The 22430-nt window shown below is 39.6% G+C and overlaps 1 protein-coding gene across 14 annotated transcripts in view; it reads left to right on the forward strand.

The window, feature by feature from the left end:
* The window catches only part of ssbp2a (single stranded DNA binding protein 2a), a 94913-nt gene extending 82762 nt beyond the window's left edge, over nucleotides 1-12151 (forward strand). For 4 of the 14 annotated variants that reach the window (XM_048998390.1, XM_048998449.1, XM_048998467.1 and 1 more), the window contains 12 exons: nucleotides 2683-2742; nucleotides 3908-3974; nucleotides 4257-4339; nucleotides 4464-4531; nucleotides 5038-5086; nucleotides 5439-5474; nucleotides 6188-6242; nucleotides 6623-6693; nucleotides 8721-8799; nucleotides 9589-9617; nucleotides 10543-10641; nucleotides 10837-12151. In XM_048998390.1, the coding sequence (XP_048854347.1) occupies nucleotides 2683-2742; nucleotides 3908-3974; nucleotides 4257-4339; nucleotides 4464-4531; nucleotides 5038-5086; nucleotides 5439-5474; nucleotides 6188-6242; nucleotides 6623-6693; nucleotides 8721-8799; nucleotides 9589-9617; nucleotides 10543-10641; nucleotides 10837-10869 (729 nt within the window). In that variant the 3' untranslated portion in view covers nucleotides 10870-12151. The remainder of the gene's footprint in view (nucleotides 1-2682; nucleotides 2743-3907; nucleotides 3975-4256; nucleotides 4340-4463; nucleotides 4532-5037; nucleotides 5087-5438; nucleotides 5475-6187; nucleotides 6243-6622; nucleotides 6694-8720; nucleotides 8800-9588; nucleotides 9618-10542; nucleotides 10642-10836) is intronic. The other 10 variants (XM_048998393.1, XM_048998412.1, XM_048998470.1 and 7 more) reach the window with 6 other exon arrangements.
* Nucleotides 12152-22430: the final 10279 nt, after the last annotated feature.

Consider the following 22430-nt stretch of genomic DNA (forward strand, 5'->3'; position numbering starts at 1 on the left):
ATTCAAGCTGAATGCTAAGGCTGCCACTCAGTTTTTTGCCACTCAGTGGGTGTGAGCACAGTGACTTCCGCCTGCTGTGACATCATGCACATACCATCTGCCGTACGAGAAATCAGATAAGAGGGTGACGATCTGGAAGTATTTAATGCTTTTAACAACAATTAGCACAGCGATTTGAAATCTTTATAAAAACAAAGATTTGAAAATTGGATGTAGCGTTTAGTGGAAAATCTCAATAAACAAAGCGAATGCAATTGTGCGATACAACATGAGTAATATAAAAAAAGCAATAGATGATATTAGAGTTGCTAGCTTGTGATACACGAGGGGCTGCCATGGCAACGAAGTGACGCTGTTGCCAGTGGGAGAAAAACTGTGGGGCATTTTAATTATTGTGTATACTCTCTCTAAATATTTGTTATATTAAAATATTAAAGTAAAACTACCTCTTACTGTATATCGTAATTTCTATTGGTATTGGCAGTTATGTACTGGAATCAGATCAGAACTGAAAAAATGTGAATCGGCCCATCCCTAATAAATATGTCATTATGCAGTTTGTATGTGACTATGAATGTGTGTGGCTTAAGATGTGAGTTCTTTCTTGGTTTTATGGTTTTGTATTTTAAGAAAATCAACATAAAATAAACATTTTACCAAGTATCCTAGTCAACATTGAAAATGAGGACAGTTTATGGCTGAGTGGGTTAGGGTACTCAGCCTGAGTGTGGAAGGCTGCTGTTTCAAACTCCAGTGTTGGGAGAGTGATTCTGGGCTCCTGAGCAAGACCCTTAACTCCAGTCGCTCCAGAAACTGCGTGATCCTTCTTTGTTAGTTGTGTATCGCTTTGTATAGCAGTGTCTGCTAAGAATCCCAATTTGGAATGAGAATCTGGAGAAAAAAAAATTAAGAACCACTGACATTCTCAACATGTTGAATACTTTCGGTCTGGTACTTGAGGATGTGGTGTGATGCTGAGCGTGACCGGTAGGGCTGGACTAAAATGGTAGAATCTTTTTTTTAAACAAAAACAAATAAAATATTGTAGAGTCAGCAGCTGAATGTACTCAGTGCAAGCAAGAAAACCAATTCTTAAAATAGAAAGATATTTTCTAAGCTAACTATCGGTTTTTGTTTTGTGTTGTCGCCATAACCAACCAACCTTGTAACTAAGTAATTTAATACAAATAAAACCGTAAAAGCATTGCAGAAATTACTAACTATTTTCTGGGGAAGAGTTCAAATTGAATTGTTTCCTTTTTTTTGTAATGTGTGATTTCACATTTATTGCACTAAAACTCCAGTATCACAACACAATCTGAAATAATGTTCTTTTTATTCAATTGTTCTTGTAATATTTATATGTTAGTTGTTTTTGGCTTCAATTTTAGCCCAAGTATGCTGTGTTACTTTGTTATATATTTGTTTTTACTCCAATGGCTTATGGCAGCCATATTTTTAAGGTATGCTTATGACCCCATTGTGCACTCAAAATCATGGTAAAGACAATGCCTTTTCATGAGCATATATGCGGTATTTCTGTACGTGTTGGCGGGCTCATGATCTTTCATGGTGGCATTAAGACAAGCTCCTTGCTACCTGCCTTTTCTCTTTTGTTGTTTCCTTTCTCCTGTTTCTCATTCGTGTTCTCTGTGTGGGATGTGGAACGTGCTCTCTCTCTCTCTCTCTCTCTCTCTCTGAAGTGTGTAAGAGGATTACTGGAGCAAATGACTAGCTTTAATGGTCAGATGACTTCTGCTGTACATTCTTTTTAAATCACTTGTTATTTATTTCTCAAGACCCTTCCACTGAAACAATAAAAATGGGATGCTATTCTTATGCTTTCCAAAACTGACAGCGTACGTGTCTAAAGGTTTCTCAAAAGAAGCCTCCGTTTCTTTTGTCTTCAAACCTTTTGATATATACTTACGGGTGTGTGTCAGATGTCGTGCTGCATGATCCAGCTGTGCTGCAACTTCAACTGATGCATAACTGGTCTGAAATTGTCCTGGAGACTCCATGAAGCTTTATAGTCCTTTTAACAATGGCCTCCAAGTCACAGCGTTGATGAACATTCATAAGCTATGACACTGCTCCTTCTCGTATGACATTCTTAATATGGAATGTGTGGTTTGTTCTTCCTGAGACATAATGGTTTACATCTTGCTCCTCTAAAATGAACCCCATTTCCCCCCCACTCTCTTTCTGAATGGGGACTCATGAACCCTGACTTTTGGTGAGATCGGAGAAGCCTATAGATCCATGCATATTGTTCTTGGGATATACTTGGAGACCTAGGGCCTTCCAAGAAGATTTGTCACTTTCCATTCAGTTTTTCCTGCATTCTGAGGAAATTTATTTTGATTGTGGAATCGTGTCCACTAGAGGCTTGAGAGCTGATAAGTTGATGGATCAGATTTATACTAGACAGGGGGTAATGAGGCTTGATTATTAACCATATACATAATAGTTACTTTAAATAGCTGAATAACTTTGAGTTGAGATAACTCATGATTGGTAATCAGAATGTTATTATTTTTCTGTTATAGATAACCCTGTTGAAGGGTAACCCTTCTTCCATTTATATTAATATTTTCTTCCGCATTGGTGTGGCCCTTGTCTGTTTACATAATTTCATGTCAATGCAAAGATATAATTTTTTCTACTGATTTCTCTTTCCAGCCTTTCATGTCACCAAGATATCCTGGTGGCCCAAGACCCCCGCTCAGAATACCTAATCAGGTAAAAGCTCTGATGCGCTCCAAGGACAAGTTAGAGAGCTGAAATGGTTCAACAGCGTGTCCCTGCTCATCAGTATGTCGCTACATTGAAATACAGAAGAATAAAGAAACATCACTAGCAGCAAAATCTCTAAAATATGACAAATTAAGAATTTAGGATGTGATTTTAGATAATTTATATAAACAAAATATACAATTGTAATTTATACATTATATATTACTTTATTGGGGCGGTATGGTGGTGCAGTGGTTAGCACTGTTGCCTCACACCTCTGGGACCCGGGTTTGAGTCTCCGCCTGGGTCACATGTGTGTGGAGTTTGCATGTTCTCCCCATGTCGTCGTGGGGTTTCCTCCGGGTACTCCGGTTTCCCCCCACAGTCAAAAAACATGCTGAGGCTAATTGGACTTGCTAAATTCCCCATAGTTGTGTATGTGTGAGTGATAGGCTGGCCCCCCATCCTGGGTTGGCCCCTGCCTCGTGCCCATTGCTTCCGGGATAGGCTCCGGACCCCCCGCGACCCAGTAGGATAAGCGGTTTGGAAAATGGATGGATGGATATTACTTTATACCATGGCTTCCATAAATGCTATGTTCTCATTGGCCCAGAGATGTCACATGGGTGTGATCGTTTTCTCATAACCACACAGGTAGTTCCGACATCCTAATAACAGTTATATGAAAGTGCATTTTAATGTTTCATTAAACACATTAGTCTAAAAATCTGTGTGGCTTTTTACTCGTGAATAAGCAATAATCCTAATCAGCAGAATATTCCTTCGTTTTAAAATCTCAAGCGCCTGTATGTTGATGGTATCTATGGTAACATAACAGACCTACCGTTCCCAGTGAGTAACCTGACCAAACATTTTATACTTGTAGGGACTATATTTTTAGGAACAAATTGGAACATTATCAAATGGTAATAACAAAATAACCGTGAGTAGTTTATTCTATTATTTTTTTTTGTTTGTTAGCCATGATATAAGTGGGATAAACCACTGAGATGTGCGGTTACATGAAAGTAATTAACTCCAACTCGGTCATATTACCCCAAGTTCTCATTGATTATTTTTGTATAACTACACACCTCAATGCGTTTTATCTCTTGCATATTATGTGCTGCCCACCTCAGGGATTTCACACTGAAACACCCTTTCTCTTCAGGCACTTACTGGCGTCCCGGGAAACCAGCCTTTACTCCCCACTGGAATGGATCCCACAAGACAACAAGGTTTGTTTCATTATGAAGTTTAATCTTGAATAAGGCCATCCAACTGTGTGTAGTAAAGCACCTTTGGGGAAAGGTATGTTCTAGCCAATAAAAATCATAAATAAATAGGTATGTATAGTATGTAAATTCCCCTGTTCTGTCCAAGACGTGGATGCAGCTGTTTTATTAAAATAAAATGTAATTGGTGTGTTATCAGGGTAAAAGTAACAAAGGTATTTTATTAAATTCTAAAAAAAGAGCTGCATACATTTTTCTATATATTCATATCAATCAGAAACTAAGTGTGTCTTTCAGGACATCCAAACCTAGGAGGGACAATGCAGCGGATGACTCCTCCCAGAGGGATGGTCCCTCTTGGTCCTCAGGTAGGACATTGAATAATTTCAAAATGTTATTTGGCTTCTTTGTTTGCTAGACATGCTAGACATGGCCAAAAATAGAAAATTATGCCGAATTCAAAGGCATCTCTGGGCTTATGTTTTCTTCCAGAATTATGGTGGTGCAATGAGGCCCCCTCTGAATGCTTTGGGTGGTCCCGGAATGCCTGGAATGAACATGTAAGAACTTTTGTTCCACTTACAAAAATGTCCACACTCACCCTTTTACGTCATTTAAGTAGCATAGCAGAATCTGATTAAGAAAAAAGAGCTTTAAACTTTAGGTAAATAAAATGGTCAGGTTGCTGGGGTTCAGCTGTGGCCCGAACGTCATCGCGAGGAAAAGGTGAGGCCAGTAACATTTGAGTTTTCTGTGATTTGTTTGCTATTTCTGTTATTTTCTTTTAAAAGAATATGCAAAAAAGAGCACGATTGTTTTGCACAAATCTGTGTTGTGTAGCAGAATATCTATAAGAATGGGGAACAGTTTGTTTACAGTCTTCATGGCAGCTTGGCAAAGGCAAAAGGATCTGAAAGTAGCAGTGTTTCTCCTTGGGGAGGTTTCTCATCTCATCCAGATGTTCTCATCTATCTGACCTTTGTGCACTGGCAGGGATGAACCCTGGCTTGCAAGGCAGATCACAAACTGCAGCGCAATGACTGCTGTGCTTATATACTTTTTATAGGGGTCCCGGAGGTGGCAGACCATGGCCGAACCCTCCTAACACCAACTCAGTAAGGAGAATCAAAACACCACCTTTAATGTTCCATGTTCTGTTATTGAAATTGCTTCTCAATTCCATGTTCTCTTCTGTACTACAAAACATTGCTAGAATCTTGTGCTATAAAGACTGTGGATATGTCAATATCAAATAAGATTGCAGTTATCTTCCTACAAAATTTTTCATTCATTTGTGATGAATCATAACTATCTTTCAAGAGCCAATTTATTATTATTGATATGTTTTATTCAGATGCATTTAAACATACATTAAACATTTGATACAGTGGTTTTAAAAATCACAACCCAGCACTGGGTGTGAGGTTGGAATTCATGGTAAATGCAAAAACTGTCTCCATCTTTTAGATCCCTTACTCTTCAGCATCTCCAGGGAGCTATGTGGTAGGTGATTTTTTGCTGCTTAGCAGAAAGAAGCTGTGATTTTACCCCTCCACAGAGCTGGACATTCATTGAAGCAAATCAGGTTAAGTGCCTATGAGCATAGGTGATACAAAGTGACCCCTCAAAAGCCTTAGACCATCTTTCAGAACAGTCTTTCAGATTACAAGTCTGTGTCCTTAGTCACTGTGTAACCTGGAACCTTGGCTGATAGCTTTGGGTAGAAGTCTTTTGAGGAAACATGTCATGACAAAGGATAGCATGCAGCAGTCCACGAATTCCTGTCTTCATAGGTTCATGTCATAAATTCAGGGTGATATTGTTCATTAGTGAGAATAGTCAGTGCACTGACAACATAGATGTTGCGCAAAACTGACAAGCTCAGAAATTTCAGTATGAAGACTCGTTTTTATATAAATATTTTGAAAATTAAACATATTTCTTTGTAATTTTTTTTATGTAATATTGTCATAATCATTTTAAGTCAGTGGAAGTTTTCAGTGTCACTTTTGCAAATCAATATTAATTGATTTTCTTTTCTGTAAAAGCTGTAATGTACCTGGATGAATTTGTCATTTCTGTGCATTTAAACGGCTTCTGGAGTAAAGTATTCAGTGGGTATTGTGCAATATCTTCTCCACTGGATTTCTAATAGACTTGGCCAATTTCAAACCAGTCTTGATTTTGTGGTGAATTGAGCAATTTCATTTTTCTAGGGTCCACCTGGGGCGGGAGGCCCACCAGGGACTCCCATAATGCCAAGCCCTGCAGGTAAGCATGACATAGATTCTCAACACCAAGAATGGTCCAGCCAAGATCAGTCTTGCTGAACTTACCTGCCAAAAGCAAACTTGGGGCACAATGAATCATGGGATTGGTCTCGTTTGGCAAAGATGCACCTGATGTATCCTCGATATTTTGGGTGGGACTTGAAGAACATCTGGGGATTGTTACCGTCCTCTGTACTTCTGTTCTCGAGTATTGGAACTGGCCTTCGGCAATGGAAGATGACGTAAAGTGGGTACACAATAACGGTCAAGTACGGTCAAGTGTACATATTGAGAAACACCCTTCGTGTGCTTATGTGTTTGCATATGTTATGTGCCTTTTTTTTTTACATTAAACGCTTAATCTTCTGTTTTTTTTTGCAGACTCCACAAACTCCGGTGACAACATGTACACAATGATCAGTGCAGTGCCACCAGGCGGAAACAGACCAAATGTAAGATCATTAGGCAGCGATGAGCATGATGTTGTAAATGATGAGACAAACAATTCTGTCAGTCAAAAGAAATGTGCTGAATTAGATATTTTTATTAAATATTGAAATTAAGTTATTTTTTTAAGGATACTAGATTGAAACTGACATGTACATGCAGGCATTATAATCACTACACTGTTGGAAATGGCTGCAGAAGATTTGCATAGAAATGCATTGCCATTGTGTTTATAGAATGTGAAAATTACAAAAAACATGGGGGTTCATGTCCTGCTTATGAAATCTAATTCCAGGGTTTCTCAGCTGGCTATGCGCAGCCCTGTGTAATTGCACTATATATAGTGCAGGAAAATGGGAAAAGTGTAGCCATTTTGTTGATTACTGGTTGTCACGAGCAGCTGCCGCGTAGCAGCCTTGCTGTCCTGTGAAGCGGCTCTGACTGTGACCTCTACTGGGCTGCTTCCCTGCACTGATGCTGGAACCAAGAGGCAGCTGCTATTGTTTGCTCTTTTTAACATGATATACTTTAGACCCACAACAGCTGATGCTTTTATTCATGTTGGAATTCTCACTCCAGTGATAGCAGCTTGCAGTAATATCTGTTTATTATGTTTCGATTGAACAATTCACAGGATGGGTCTGCCTCTTCACATGTCTAGTGAATGGAGTGGAGTCTAACTGCTGTGGACTATAAACTTACACGAATATGTGATCAGGGTTGTCGTTTGCATGTATTTCAACTTATATTTTTCTGTGTGTTTGTGTGTCATATACATTGAGTGCATAAATATTTGGGATGCCTTCCTAAGCATATAGAACAGGTATAGAGCAGAATATAGCATATAGAACTGTCTTACATCATCAGGATTTTTCATAGCAATATTGCAATATTCTGAGCTGAATTCGTGGTGGATCTCTACTCCAATTAGCCCATTCCATCTTATTCCTGTTCAGCTGGGCTGAGGCATTGCAGTGAATTCATTGTCATGTTCACCAACCCTTTCCTTAGCTGTAGAATTCTTCTTGGATGGGGTGTTATCTTGCTGAAAAAATACATTCACGGATGGATACATTGCTTCCATGAAGGGATACATCTGATTAGCGAAGAGGTTCAAAAATCCTAAATCATTCAGAAGTTACTGCACTTTTTTTCCATGATAACAGACCTGATGGCATCACGCTGCCACCACCAGCTGGCAGTGTTGACGCACAGCATGATGGATCCATAGATTCCTCTTGTTTTTCCCCCATACCCAAGACCCTCCAACAGCAGGAACTGTGATTCATCAACCCAGGCACCGTTTTTCCAGTCTGCCAGTGTTTTTGGTCTTTAACTCACTGAAACTGAAACTTCAGAAATTCTGTCTTTTTTTGTGAAAGAAGTGCAATTTGTGTTAAGATGTAACACGTCCTTCATTTTATAATGGGTCTTTTGGGAGGTGTGTTGTACTGGACTGCAAGTTGACTATGAACTCTGAACCATCTCTTAATCTGTCTATCACATGTCAGATACCTTTCATCCCTCCAGTCAATGTATCGCTGGCCTGCCTTTGGCCAGATGTGTTTTCAGTAGTGGACCATTCTAGACCAATCAATGGGTCCCACTGATCATGAAAAACCCCAACAGATTTGCAGTTCCTCGCTTAAATCTTTTTTCCTGTTCTGTTTCAGTTACCCATGTTGCAGTTGCCTCAGGCTTTAAACATCCGTCTTTAACCTGTGTTCCCCATTCGTCTACCCTGACTGAAGTTAACCGGTCAGCTCAATTGCTGATCATAGCTTTCATCTGGATTCATCTGTCTGTTTCAAAGGGAAACCAGGCATCACTAATGTTTTTTACATTCACTGCATATGTGCACAACTGTATTTGCACAGTTTAGATGCGAGATTGAGAGAGGTCTGCTAAGTATCCATCATAGAGCCCCTCACTATAGACCTGTTGTATCTGTCCGCAGTGCTTATTGTTTTAAGTTCTTCCACAACATAATCGCTGACCTGTTCCTCCTGTATCATCTATGATTGGTCAACAGTTCCCAATGGGTCCAGGGGCTGACGGCCCCATGGGGGGTTTGCCAGGCATGGAGCCACATCACATGAATGGCTCACTAGGTAAGATGAAGAGATGAAAGTTAACACTCACATTGTTCCTCGTTTTCTACCCCCACATTAATTTAACATGAAGATCCGTAGAATATACAGTATCCTTCATAGACAATATAGCTTGAGACGTGCCAGTCACCGGCCAGTTAACCTTTCCTAGCAGCTCAGTATCATTCCAGAGGTCAGGTTCTTAGACGGGCCTCACACTGCGCAATCTGCAGGCAGCTGGAATCCTCTGTAAAGCATCGGCCAGCTACAACAAGCATGTGGTTTATGTCGGTCACCTCTCAAAATGTCCCACCTGAGATGGTTTGATGCCACTTCAATCAAAATGCACCTTTCACGTTTTGCAATTTGAGAAATTATAAGTTATACTATAACAACCCTGTAACTGTCACCATAACAAGAATTTGGAAGATGGATGGATGGATAGAAGAAAGGATGGATGGATGATGGATGGATGATGGATGGATGGATGGATGGATGATGGATGGATGGATGGATGGATAGATGAAAGGATGGATGGATAGATGGATGGATGGATGGTTTGATGGAGGGATGAATGGATGGATAGATGAAAGGATGGATGGATGGATGGATGGATGACTTTTTTAATGTTACCAATCACAGTTTGGCAGCTGGTGTTCTTCACATAATGTTTTATTCCATTATTTATTTTTCTGGGCCCGACTGACTTGAAACCAATTCCTTTAACAAACAACCCTGAGATACTGTGGAGAATTAAGTACATATAAACAAATTTGACTGTCTTAGTGTCACTCCTCTGCTGTTTCCCAGGGTCTGCTGACATGGACAGCATTTCCAAGGTAAGAAGAAATGTATGGTCTTTGTCAGTCTTGTCTTTGATTTTTATAAGAGGTGCAAGTCCCCTGTCTGCTCGCATTTTCCATCGCAAGGGCATGTCTCATTTCGACGTGTGCTTCCAATCCCTCACTCTTAGTCACTTATGTATCTGCTCAGTGGCCTGTTTTTTATTTGCTTCTCAAATAAGCATATATAGCAGTCCTATTGTTTGTTGTATATGAATTTCAGTGGTCAGTATCCCAGTATAATTCTAGTGTGTGCGCTGTAGCGATCTTAACTTGTGGCACATTGTGATGATAATAATAATGATTATCTTACAACTGTGGACCAGGTGTGGGGTGGGGTGGTTTGTACTCTGCCAACTCGAGGCCCCTCCAGAAGATGCTGCCCTGGCAGTTGCCCATGTTGGCCTTGCCAGCATCTGCCACCATGTGTGATTGATCCAATGTGCCGAAGTGTCAAAAACAGCTATAAGACGTTAAAATTCCCAAACATCAAATGATTATTTCCTGCTAACTGTGCCATGAAGTATCTGTACTCCAGAAAATTGTCTGTTACTCTACGGGGTGAAATGCATGGGTAGACAGTGGGCATCTGCCCTCAGACAGCAGTGTGACTATCTATGCATGCTAAGCAAAGAGGCAGCCCTGCATGGATGACACATTTGAAGGGGCTTCCTGAGCCTGCTGTTCTCCAGCTCTGTCTCATTGTTATTATTTTTTTACACTTTCCTTCCTTTCAATGCGTCCTGGCTAATGTGCTCTGAGTTGACCTTAAGGTCCCATTTGTAGAAGAATACTGACACAAATACCATTCATTTTAGCTATTAAACCAGCCTTGCGCTTCAGCCTTTCCTGTTCACTGGCAGATGAGCAATATGTCTCCTGTGAGTGCCCTGCTTTATACTGTCTCTGCTATCTTAAACAGAGCTCCCCTGGTAACATCAGCATGAGCAATCAGCCGGGCACACCTCGCGATGACAGTGAGATGGGAGGGAACTTCCTCAACCCCTTCCAGAATGAGAGCGTATGTGACGATTCCTGCTGCATGACGCCTGTATTCTTTGGCTTATCACCTTAATATTTAACCAGCACTTTAACAGGTTTTTATAATTTGAAAGCATACAGGCTTTATCTTTATCTTTTCTTATCTAAAATTTTCTTTGGCGCTGCCTTTAATTACCCCGTCTCACCCCTTTTTTTACTGTGCCCCCCTCCCCAGCAGTACTCTCCAAACATGACCATGAGTGTGTGACCAACCAGAAGGATGGATATTGGCTCCAAGCCCCCAATGACGAGGAATATTTGCAGGCTCATTGTTTCCGCCTTCATCTTCTCTCTGGAAGAAAATGGATCCAGGCTTTTTTTTCTTGATTTGGTTTTTACCTCTTTAACATTTCAGAGACTAAAAGACTGACATTTTCAAGATTTGCAGACAGAAAAAGATAAAGAGCCTACAATGTGTCTCTATATTTATATATTTGTGTATATATGTGGCTATGTAAGCTTTAGTACATATGCATGTATATACAAATAAAGGATCCCTTCCTGACCATCACATGGACTTAGAGGTGGAACGCCAACAAGAGTGTATTAAGAATGGACTTTTCAGTTTCGTATCGTGTTATTTTTGTGTTTGCATACTTCAAAGATCTGGATTTTTTTTGTTTTATACACGTGTTCTCTTGTGCTGCATATACGGCTGAGTGGAGGAGAATTTTAATAAAACCAGTATAAAATTCCTGTGACAGAATAGCAAATGAACAGAATTTTGTTGAATAATCCACTCAAATAATGAACTTGACAAATGAAGCAAGTTAAAAGTACAAAGACTGGTATGTTTACTGAAATTAGCCCTAATATCTCAAAGCAGGTCATCAAAAACCCATTGGACATATGAATTTTGTATTTTTTATTATTGCTTTAGTTCTGTGTTGCACATATTGTGTTAATATAAAATGAAAAGGAACGTATGATCTATATTTAGGATTTTAACTTCTTTTATGTTGCAATGTACTGTACAGTGTGTACAGGAAGAATTCAACCCCACCATGGACTTTATGTTCATTTTTTATATGTTTTGAAAGCTTTATGGTTTGTTGTATATATTTGCTGTAAACCCATTACCCTACAGTCCTGTGGAGACCATTGTATTTGATCTGAAATCACATGAATCAACTTTAATCGACTAAACTCAGCATAATATGTGAAATCCGTTGGCAGTTGGTTGCACTTGATTTTATTTGAGAGTGTTATAGAAAAATAAGTACATGCTTATCTGATAAAGAATTCTTTTGAAATATATTTTATGGTAAAACTCTATTAACTAATAAATATTTAATAAGTTGTGTATAAAAAAAGTTATAAAAAATGTAGCACATAAAAAGTGGGGTGAACAGTGGGGGTGAATAATTCCTATAGACACTGTATTACTTGGTTTTGGTTCAGAATGTTGAAAATCCAGAATCACATCTCTGAAACAGTTCCCATGTACTACATGGACTCAGAACACACAATAATTACACCTGAGAGGGGTCCGGGTTTTTGCATGAAGACTCATCTGTACCAGCGCCTGTCAGAGTAACCTGGGCATATTCACAGTTTTCAGATTCACGGTCGATTTTGATATTTATTTGAACAACTTATCCTTCCGGTTCGGGAGTCCGGCAATTTAGTAACTCCAGTTAGCCTCAGCATGTCTGTGGACTGTGGGGGAAAACCGGAGTACCCGGAGGAAACCCCACGACGACATGAGGAGAACATGCAAACTCCACACACATGTAACCCAGGCGGAGACTCAAACCCGGGTCCCAGAGGTGTGAGGCAACAGTGCTAACCACTGTATCACCATGTCATTCATGTATGTATGTACAGTATATATGTTTGTTACAGTATCTCACAAAAGTGAGTACACCCCTCACGTTTTTGTAAATATTTTATTATATCTTTTCATGAGACAATACTGAAGATATGACACTTTGATGCAATGTAAAGTCATCAGTATACAGCTTGTATAACAGTATAAATTTGCGGTCCCCTCAAAATAACTAAACACAGCCATTAATGTCTAAACCACTGGCAACAAAAGTGAGTACCCCCCTATGTGAAAATGTCCAAATTGTGCCCAAAGTGTCAATAACATACTGGATGTTGGAGACCTCGCGCTCCTCCACCTTCCGTTTGAGGAAGCTCCACAGGTCCTCAATAGGGTTTAGATCTGGAGTCCAACACCTTTACGGCCCAGTGTCCGAAGGGAGGGGATCATGCTCTGCTTCAGTATGTCACAGTACATGTTGGCATTCATCGATCCCTCAATGAACTGTAGCTCCCCAGTGCCGGCAGCACTCATGCAGCCCCAAACGATGACACTCCCACCACCATGCTTGACTGTAGGTTAAGACACCCTTGCCTTTGTACTCCTCACCTGGTTGATGTCACACACGCTTGACACCATCTGAACCAAACAAGTTTGTCTTGGTCTCATCAGACCACAGGACATGGTCCCAGTAATCAATATCCTTAGTCTGCTTGTCTTCAGCAAACTGTTGGTGGGCTTTCTAGTGCATCATCTTTAGAAGAGGCTTCCTTCTGGGACCATGCAGACCAATTTGATGCAGTGTGCAGCATATGGTCTGAGCACTGACAGGCTGAGCCCCCCACCCCTTCAACCTCTGCAGCAATGCTGGCAGCACTCACACGTCTATTTTCAAAAGACGACCTCTGGATATGTCGCTGAGCACGTGCACTTAACTTCTTTGGCCGACCATGGTGAGGCCTGTTCTGGGTGGAACCTGCCCTGTTAAACCGCTGTATGATCTTGGCCACCGTGCTGCAGCTCAGTTTCAGGGTGCTGGCAATCTTCTTGTAGTCTAGGCCATCTTTATGTAGAGCAACAGTTATTTTTTTCAGATCTTCAGAGAGTTCTTTCCCATGAGATGCCATGTCGAACTTCCAGTGACCAGTATGAGAGAGTGTGAGAGTGATAACACCAAGTTAAACACACCTGCTCCCCATTCACACCGGAGACCTTGTAACATTAACAAGACACATGACATCGCATGAAAATTGCTAATTGGGCACAATTTAGACATTTTCACTTAGGGGGGTACTCACTTTTGTTGTCAGTGGTTTAGACATTAATGGCTGTGTGTTTAGTTATTTTGAGGGGACAGCAAATTTACACTGTCATACAAGCTGTACACTGACTACTTTACATTGAATTAAAGTGTCATACTATATCTTCAGTGTTGTCCTATGAAAACATATAATAAAATATTTAGCCAAATATTTATAAAATATGAGGGGTGTACTCACTTTTGTGAGATACTGTATATACTGTGCACACACACACGCGCACACACCCACATGCATATATATACTGTAATGTTTCAGCACACACCATTATATTATCGGAATTATAGGGCAGATGCTTTCGCAAATTTAAGTTTTGCCACAACTGTGTCTTGATTTTTTCTGCATTAGTGATGTGTATTGATTTAGAATTTTCGGGTTGGGGTATGCATTTAACAGTTTTTCCCCACAAGGAAAGTGAAACCAATATTTGACAAACGACAGAGAACACAAGTCAGCCTTTCTCGAGTATTCCTCAGGAATGTCCGCCTAGAGAAGATCGTATTTGGTTAAGCTAGGATTAGCACCATCTTGGATGTGTTGTGTGGTTCTATAGCTTTGTCCGACGGGGACCCAGCATCCCAGGCTGAGCCTGCTGATGTCACTCAGAAGACATGAATGTCTCACTATTAAGTGATGCAGTGAAGCCCGCAGCTGAATCCTGGCATCGACTTTTAACATAAAACGTAGCAGCTGCCTGGTAAAAACACTCAAGACGCACAGGCTTATTTCATGAAGAAGAGATGACGATGACTCCCTACTGGATGGCTCATGCTTCTCTAAAGAAACTGGTTATGTTATATGGCCAAGCAGGCACCTCAATTCAGTGCACAAATTGAACGGACCCTGTTACAGGCGTATGAAGCTGCTCAGTACTTGTTTGCAGGTGAGCTTATAAAACTGGGACCTTTTGGCCATGGCTTTGCAAACACTGATAAATGCTTCCTATATGTTTTAAGTAACTTACATTATGTAAATTCTAGGAAAATAGGGAACTCAGTAGTCTTCACTAGCACCCTTTTACTGTACAATCTGAAATTCAACTTTATGCATATACTGAATATTGAAATTGAGCCTTTTAATTATGGGGCAAATATGGTCAAACTAGTTTGCTTGGATTCTGAACTGCAACATTTTTTATTAAAAATCTTCATGTAGTATTTTAGAAAACACGTGAAGAATGTTAGCCGCTTTTCTTGAAGAAAGAGACAAGCATAAAAGATTCAAATTCCTAATTAATGTTTTTGCATCTTGCATTTTATGTAAACTCTTTAGCTAGAGAGTTAACTAGAATATCTGCACCTAAAATGAGGGTAACTAAGAAGAAATGGCTCTGAATGTCCCCATAAGTTTGTGGTATCTCCTACGATGCATTGAGTATAATCTGTTGCCGGTTGGCAATTGCCATGGCAACACCTGTGAAGTGCATTTGAAGCCAGCAGCCATGTGTCCAGTGTTCCTTTAGTGGAGGCTATTTTTAGACATTCACAAAGGGACCAGAATGCCCTGTGCTCAGGCCACTATGATGACAGTGGAATCATACCACTGCCCATGACATTCAGCATGGAATAAGATGTGCCGAGCATGATACAAGAATTCCATGTATTATAAATATTTTTCAACTAATAAGATACCTGCAGTTTTTATATGAATACTCTTGTGTCCAAGAAACAAATATGTCTATTCTAGGAGTGGCCTATTTTTTCTGTGATCATTATTGTTATCTCCAGGATGTTTATATATTAATGACCACAATCATAAGTTTGAAAAAGGACAAAGAAGAAAATAGATTGAGAACAGAGAATTCAATTTCATTAGCATTCTTTAGTGGGCCAAAGTTTATTGATGAGAGCATTAATTCACCAATTACCTATAATAATAAAAAATTGTCCACACACCCAAAACCACACACAGTCAGACCTTGTTGCCGGCGTCCTAATGTCATCCTTCCCAAGACATCATAATAATAATAATAATAATAATAATAATAATAATAATAATAATAATAATGACAATCCACTGAAGTCCATCTTGCATGCCTTACCAGTTTTGGATAAAGTGGAACTATCAGAAATACTACAGTATGCATAGTCAATTAACTAAAAATGGAGCAAATGTAAATTACAGAGAAAACCATCAATACCAACAGTATAGATAGATTGATAGATAGATAGATAGATAGATAGATAGATAGATAGATAGATAGATAGATAGATAGATAGATAGATGAACAAAAGATAAAACAAGTGATGGGTTCTGTTCAATACTAATTCCCACAGGTAGGTTCCATGATGAGGTAAAATATACAGTCAAAAGTTTGGACAAAAAAATGTGAACAAAGGTTTTTTTTTCTATTCTCTACATTTTACAAAATTATAAAGACATCAAACTGAATAAAATGATAATAATGGAATTATGCACTGACTAAGAAGCACTTTGTATTATACTCAAAAAAAAAAAAACATGCTGGGGTGGGACAGCTATGTGGTTTCGGATTCAGAAGGTTGCCGGTTCAAATCCCTCATTTGGAAGAGTGATCCCACCATTGGACCCTGAAGCAAGGCCCTTAACCCCAATTGCTCCAGGACTGGCTGACCCTACAGTCTCCTCTATGCCAGTTTCATGAGGCGGCCTCCTGGGAAGCTTGTCCAGCCGTCCTGACGGCCGACCAGCATTTATGTTGAGCACTCAGGCTGCTTTTCTTTCACAACTCCGCTGTGTGCAAGTTAAGTGGCCATGTCATGAGGTGCGACATAAATAAAACTGTGCTATGTACCTACCTGCCACACTCATCCTTCATTATTACCTTATTTAGACATAGTGTGCTTTATGTAGTTTGTGTTACCCAATGTAGTTACTGGGTATCATAACATCGGAAAAATAGACTACAGCCTCACCATGGAATTAACTGATTGTTTTCTTCAGGCCTTCAATGATGTAGGAAGTTGGTTCTGCACAGTTTATCCTCATTAGCTGCAAAAAGTGATCTACAGTAGCCACAACTTGACCAAACACTCTGAACAGGACAAAACAAATCAGACCTGCTGAAAGTGGAATAGAATAACCCCTCCATCCCTCCTCCTCACCACCTGTCCCTGCTGATTTGCCATCAGCTCACCTCAATACAGGTAAAGTGCTGATAAATGGTCATATATTTCATGTTTATTGCTTTTGAATGTGTGCTTTTTCATGTGTGTACTAGTTTTATATTGATCGTTGATGCTTTTTATCATTAGTTAGGTTAGGTGGGTTTAAATAGGCAATTATTTGGGGGTCTGGAATGGAATAAATTAATTCATACATATATTATTTCTTATGGGGAAATTTGACTTGGAACTCAACCAAATTGTGACTCGACCAACCTTCTGGAACAAATTAAGTTTGTGCTTCAAGGTACCACTGTGTAAAGTTCTATGTAATTCAGTGGCACACATCTACATAACTACATAGCTTTTTCCATTATTCTGCATAATAAATAATAACCTTCAGCAGGCAGGGAGCCGTCCGCCTTTAACCGGCTGCTTTACGCCGTTTAATTACCTGGTTCTGTCGAGATGCTGTGGGTCCAAAATTAGAGAGAGCAGAGCTTTTACTGTGAAAGTAGTGCTTTCATATGCCTCCATCCATCCATCCAGTTTCCAAACCGCTTATTGTACTGGGTCGCGGGGGGTCCGGAGCCTATCCCGGAAGCAATGGGCATGAGGCAGGGAACAACCCAGGATGGGGGGCCAGCCCATCGCAGGGCACACTCACACGCCATTCACTCACACATGCACACCTACGGGCAATTATATATATATATATATATATATATATATATATATATATATATATATATATAAACATTATAATGTCATGACTATATATATATATATATATATATATATATATATATATATATATATATATATATATACACATTTTTTTTTTCTTCCCCAACGTTTGAGAAGAAGAGTCTTCATCCTAAGGCGCGAAAGCGTTACATTTTTCGAATAATGTGTCAAATACACCACTAGAGGGAGAACTACGACTATAAATGAAAGAACTGAAACGTTTCACCTGCACAATCGATAAATAAATATAACAAGATCCTATCGCATTATTTCTAACGTGTTCTGTCATTTTTTTAAAACTATGTGAAATATTTATATTCATATTTTTAGATAAACATATCTAAACATAGGACTGTGCAAAAATAGGTGGTCAAAGGAAACGTTTGAAGTTATAATAAATGTATATTTGCTCAGAACAAAAAAAAAAATAAAAAAAAATATTTGCCTTGTCATATATGCAAATTATGGAGTGGCAACAAAAACTAAAAGGAATTTCATCTGTCCCCCAAAAAGTTACTAATATCCTGTGGGAGGGCTGGAAGAACACCATTTCGGTTACAAAACCCCCCCTTCAGGAGCAACCCAATCACTCCACGCATTAAATTTTACTACCAGCTCACTCACGTCATTAATTACATTAGTTAAAACAAAAAAAAAATTTCATTCGGTATTGGTCAAGTCAAGAAATGCATAATTGTACTGGAGATGTACTGCAAATACGGGGTTGACTTTAGGTGAGGCTTTCAAATCCCTAAGCTTGCACACTTTGACAAATATTATATAATACCATAGTTTTACACCAACATGACCATTGATCATTTAAACATTATTTAAGACTTTTGCAGTGCTGTATGATTATATTACTAATTGGGGAAAATCTGTCTTTATTGAAAATTACGCTGTTATAGAAGGAATGAAGAATGAGAATAAGATGTAGCTAAACAGAAAAAGATATTATCTGCATAGTTATTTTGGGTGTGTTTGGGAAGGGTTTTGGGCACGTTTTTGGGTACTCCAATAAATGCGTTATTTGTTTATAACAACCATGCTAAGTTACATGGATGAAAGAATCATGAAGGAGTTCTTTTTATTTAATCTTCAGTACAGCCCATTTCTTAGGTCTACAGCTTACTAGTTAGCCAGTCACCAACTTATTTTGAATTATTACATCAGCAGAGAATAGGACACATGTTGCATCTGAAAGAAACAGTGACATAACCCAAATAGTATTCACTGAATGAAAGTGTGTAGATGGTAGTTATTTTGGTATAAACTATGCATGTCATGCATATATCTTTCCCATGGGTTTGTATTCAGTGTATGTTCGTTGTGACTTGTGTGGTAACCTGTGAGTACAAGTATTCCCAGCCAAAGTATGTGACACAGCGTTAATGCGAAAGAGGAGACAATTATATTCACATGACTGTGCTCACAGGAACAACGAGCACTGCATGGAGACTCTGACTGGCCTCACAGGTTAACTCTGACCCACATGTGGCTGCTTATGCGAGACCCCAATTTATTCTTGCTAATTTCAGCATAATATTGGACTGGCACGTAGTGCTACTATACCCCCCAGGAGTCCATTACAGAGTAAGCAAGCATCAACTGTGATAGAAAAGGTTCATATTTCCTGACCCATCACATCCTGTTTTAACTCTCATGTCGCAGTGCACAAAACCTTTTACCTACATGCATACACTGGGAAGCATACTAACACCCTCATTAAGCATAGGACCCTAATTGCATTACTAGATGCACGTCATTAATCTACTTTCAGAAGAGAAATTAGGACCCTCTTAGCTGTTTAATGACAGGGAATATCTTTGCAGGTCTAGCTGCAGTGAGACAAAGAATAGTCAGCGATGAATTATAGTCGTCCACATTGAGGACAATACAAGGAAAATGTAATACAATGGGAAATCTGTAATGTTACATTCCAGTAGTATTTGGATCAGGTTTACATGATCATCCACATATTCAACAGATGTACAGTATTATAAGAGGATTTGAGGAAGGGTCACACTGAAACAAGGATAGTGTGTGGCTCAGCCGGTTAGCCCACTTTGCCTGTGATCAGAAAGGGCAACCAGACAGGGGCTATTTGCAATTGCACGTGGGGCATGCTGGCACATTCACCCTGCCGGCACTACAGTATTCTTGAAATCATCTTGTGACTCTTCCCGTGTCTTCAGTGGGTAGCACTGCACTGTAGAATCACATTCAAGGCTGTACTTTTCATTCCCACCACCGGTTCTCTTTCTTCCTTGTGTTTAAGCAGGTTTACTCCTGGGTACTCCAGTTTCCTCCCTCAGTCCAAAAAGATTAATCTGGTGTCTCTATATTACCCATAGTCTGTGATTTTGTGTGTGCCCTGTAACAGACCGGCAGACCTTGCAGGGTGTGACCTGCTATGTGCAGCTTCATGGGATAGCCCTCCCATGCACCCCACCCTTGTACTAAATAATCTGTTTAGATGGATGGATGGAATACTTGTTTTATTAGCTCCTCTTCTTATTTCATTGCTTACAGATGCAGCCACTTCAATTTTCCCCTCCCAGCCGGCTGCCTGCCGGTTGCCTGGCAAAAGCCAGCCAAAGGGACTGACCCCCCTCCTTCTGGGGGTGAGCCTAAATTCTCATCTAAACCCGCCCATTTATTCACTTGCAGATGAGATTACCATGAGATGGCGCTTTCTTTACAAAAACACATTTTAGTTGTGGTCACAAGTTTACACACAACAGGTATCAACCAGAATCTTTTGGTAGCCATTAGCAAGCCTCTGGCATAATTCTGGCTGAATATTTGACCACTCTTATTTGCAGAATTTCTTGTTCATTTAAACTAGTTGGGTTCCAGGCACAGACCTGGCTTTTCAGCATAACCCACAACTGTTTTGAAGCTTGACATCCTGATCAGGAGTGACAATTTACATAAAAACATAAGAACATAAGAAATTTATAAACGAGAGGAGGCCATTCAACCTATCAAGCTCATTTGAGGAGAACTGTAATAGCTCAGCAACTAGTAGCTAACTAATTTGTTGTTCTAATATTCATTTATTGTATTGTATTATTCCTGTAATATAATGTGATTGCACATTTTATACTTCAACGTTTAATCTGTTGCACGTTATAAACTGTGAAAAGGTTAGTATTGTGTGTTTTCTTACAGTTTTTTTTCAATTGCTGTACATGTGTATTGCAGGATGCTTTTTGTCTGGCAGATTATCCATTGTCCATCACTTCATACAATCCCATGCAAAAGTCTTAGGCAGTCAAAATAATGTTTAAATGATGTTCCTGTTGATCTGAAACTGTAATATTGTCTGTCAAAGAGTGTCAATTTCAAAATATCTTCTAAAATCGCTCCAACTTATTCTTCACTGCACTGCACTACACAGCACAGGCCAGCCCAGCCCAGACCAGACCAGCACAGCACAGACCAGGCCAGGATAGGGGGCCAGCCCATCACAGGGCACACTCATACACCAGTCACTCACACATGCACTCCTACAGTCAATTTAGCAACTCCAATTAGCCTCAGCATGTTTTTGGACTGTGGGGGGAAACCGGAGTACCCGGAGGAAACCCCACAACAACATGGGGAGAACATGCAAACTCTGCACACATGTAACCCAGGTGGAGACTCAAACCTGGGTCCCAGAGGTGTGAGGCAACAGTGCTAACCACTGCACCACCATGCCGCCCCTGGTAGTGAACTATTTCCTACCAAACAGCCATTAGCCATCCTGACGTTCTGCTTTGGGGATAAACCATAGAACAAAGTATGGAACTTACATTTAATAAAGTTTGCAACCTTAGAATATTCATCGCAGCTTAACCTAATTAATTAAGATGGCTGGTGGTGAAATTTAATGAAGACATGGAATGACTAAGATATCCTTTAGTTCCCTTGGGAGCCGAAGCAGTGATCTTTTAGTCATCCAAGAAGATATCATGTTTTTGGAGAACAGAAGAAATTCTTGTTAGTTTTCATGAATGTTCTAAATTTACACACATTCCTAATATTCCAAATACAGTCATGAGCAAAAATATTGGCACCCCTGTATTTATATCAGAAAGTGCATCACCTTCGCTTTTACCTTTGCTTTTCTTGTGTTGTGCCAGTGCCAACAAGAGAAATAAATATGACAATATCAAAGCATTTGTAATTGCAGGAATTTTCTGGGAGAAGTGGTGAGTTTTCTGACATAAATGCAGGGATGCTAATTGTTTTGGTCATGACTGCCAAGATCAATAGCTTTAAAAACTAAGACTTTTCCACAATACTGTACACAGGAATATGTTCAAAATCAAATAGTTGTACTGTTCTAATTGTAAAACCATACATATAATCAAACTTAGAATAAGCATATTTAAATTTTTATTGTTTTGTCCTTTGGGGTATAAATATTCATTATTATACTAGAGGGTAAGGAATGAGCTTTGGCTCTCATTCACAGGCACTAAGGAGCTTGACCTACTGTAGTGTTGTGGAATTAAATCCTTTACAGAATGTTACAGAAATCCAGCAGGGTGTTTGGGTGAATTTGAGACCAGCTGGTTCTGGATGTGAAGGCAGGGGATCAGAATACAGAGAAAAAAAAAACATCTAGTCTATGGTGAGGACTGAGTCGTTAACTGTAATTATGCCCTGGTTGAGTTTTTCATTTTCATTCAACCTTCTCTACAGTGAGTCATTGATTGTGTGATGCCGTGTGCTTAGGTATACATCATGCAAACAGCCCAGCCATCAACCAGTCCATGAGAATGATTTATTTCATATCTGTGTAAGATTTTGGATTCTTTTTTCAAAAGCACATTGTATCTTCCAACAGCTTTCTTGTCTG

Source organism: Brienomyrus brachyistius, chromosome 2, assembly GCF_023856365.1.
Source record: "Brienomyrus brachyistius isolate T26 chromosome 2, BBRACH_0.4, whole genome shotgun sequence".
In the NCBI taxonomy this organism is placed as follows: domain Eukaryota; kingdom Metazoa; phylum Chordata; class Actinopteri; order Osteoglossiformes; family Mormyridae; genus Brienomyrus; species Brienomyrus brachyistius.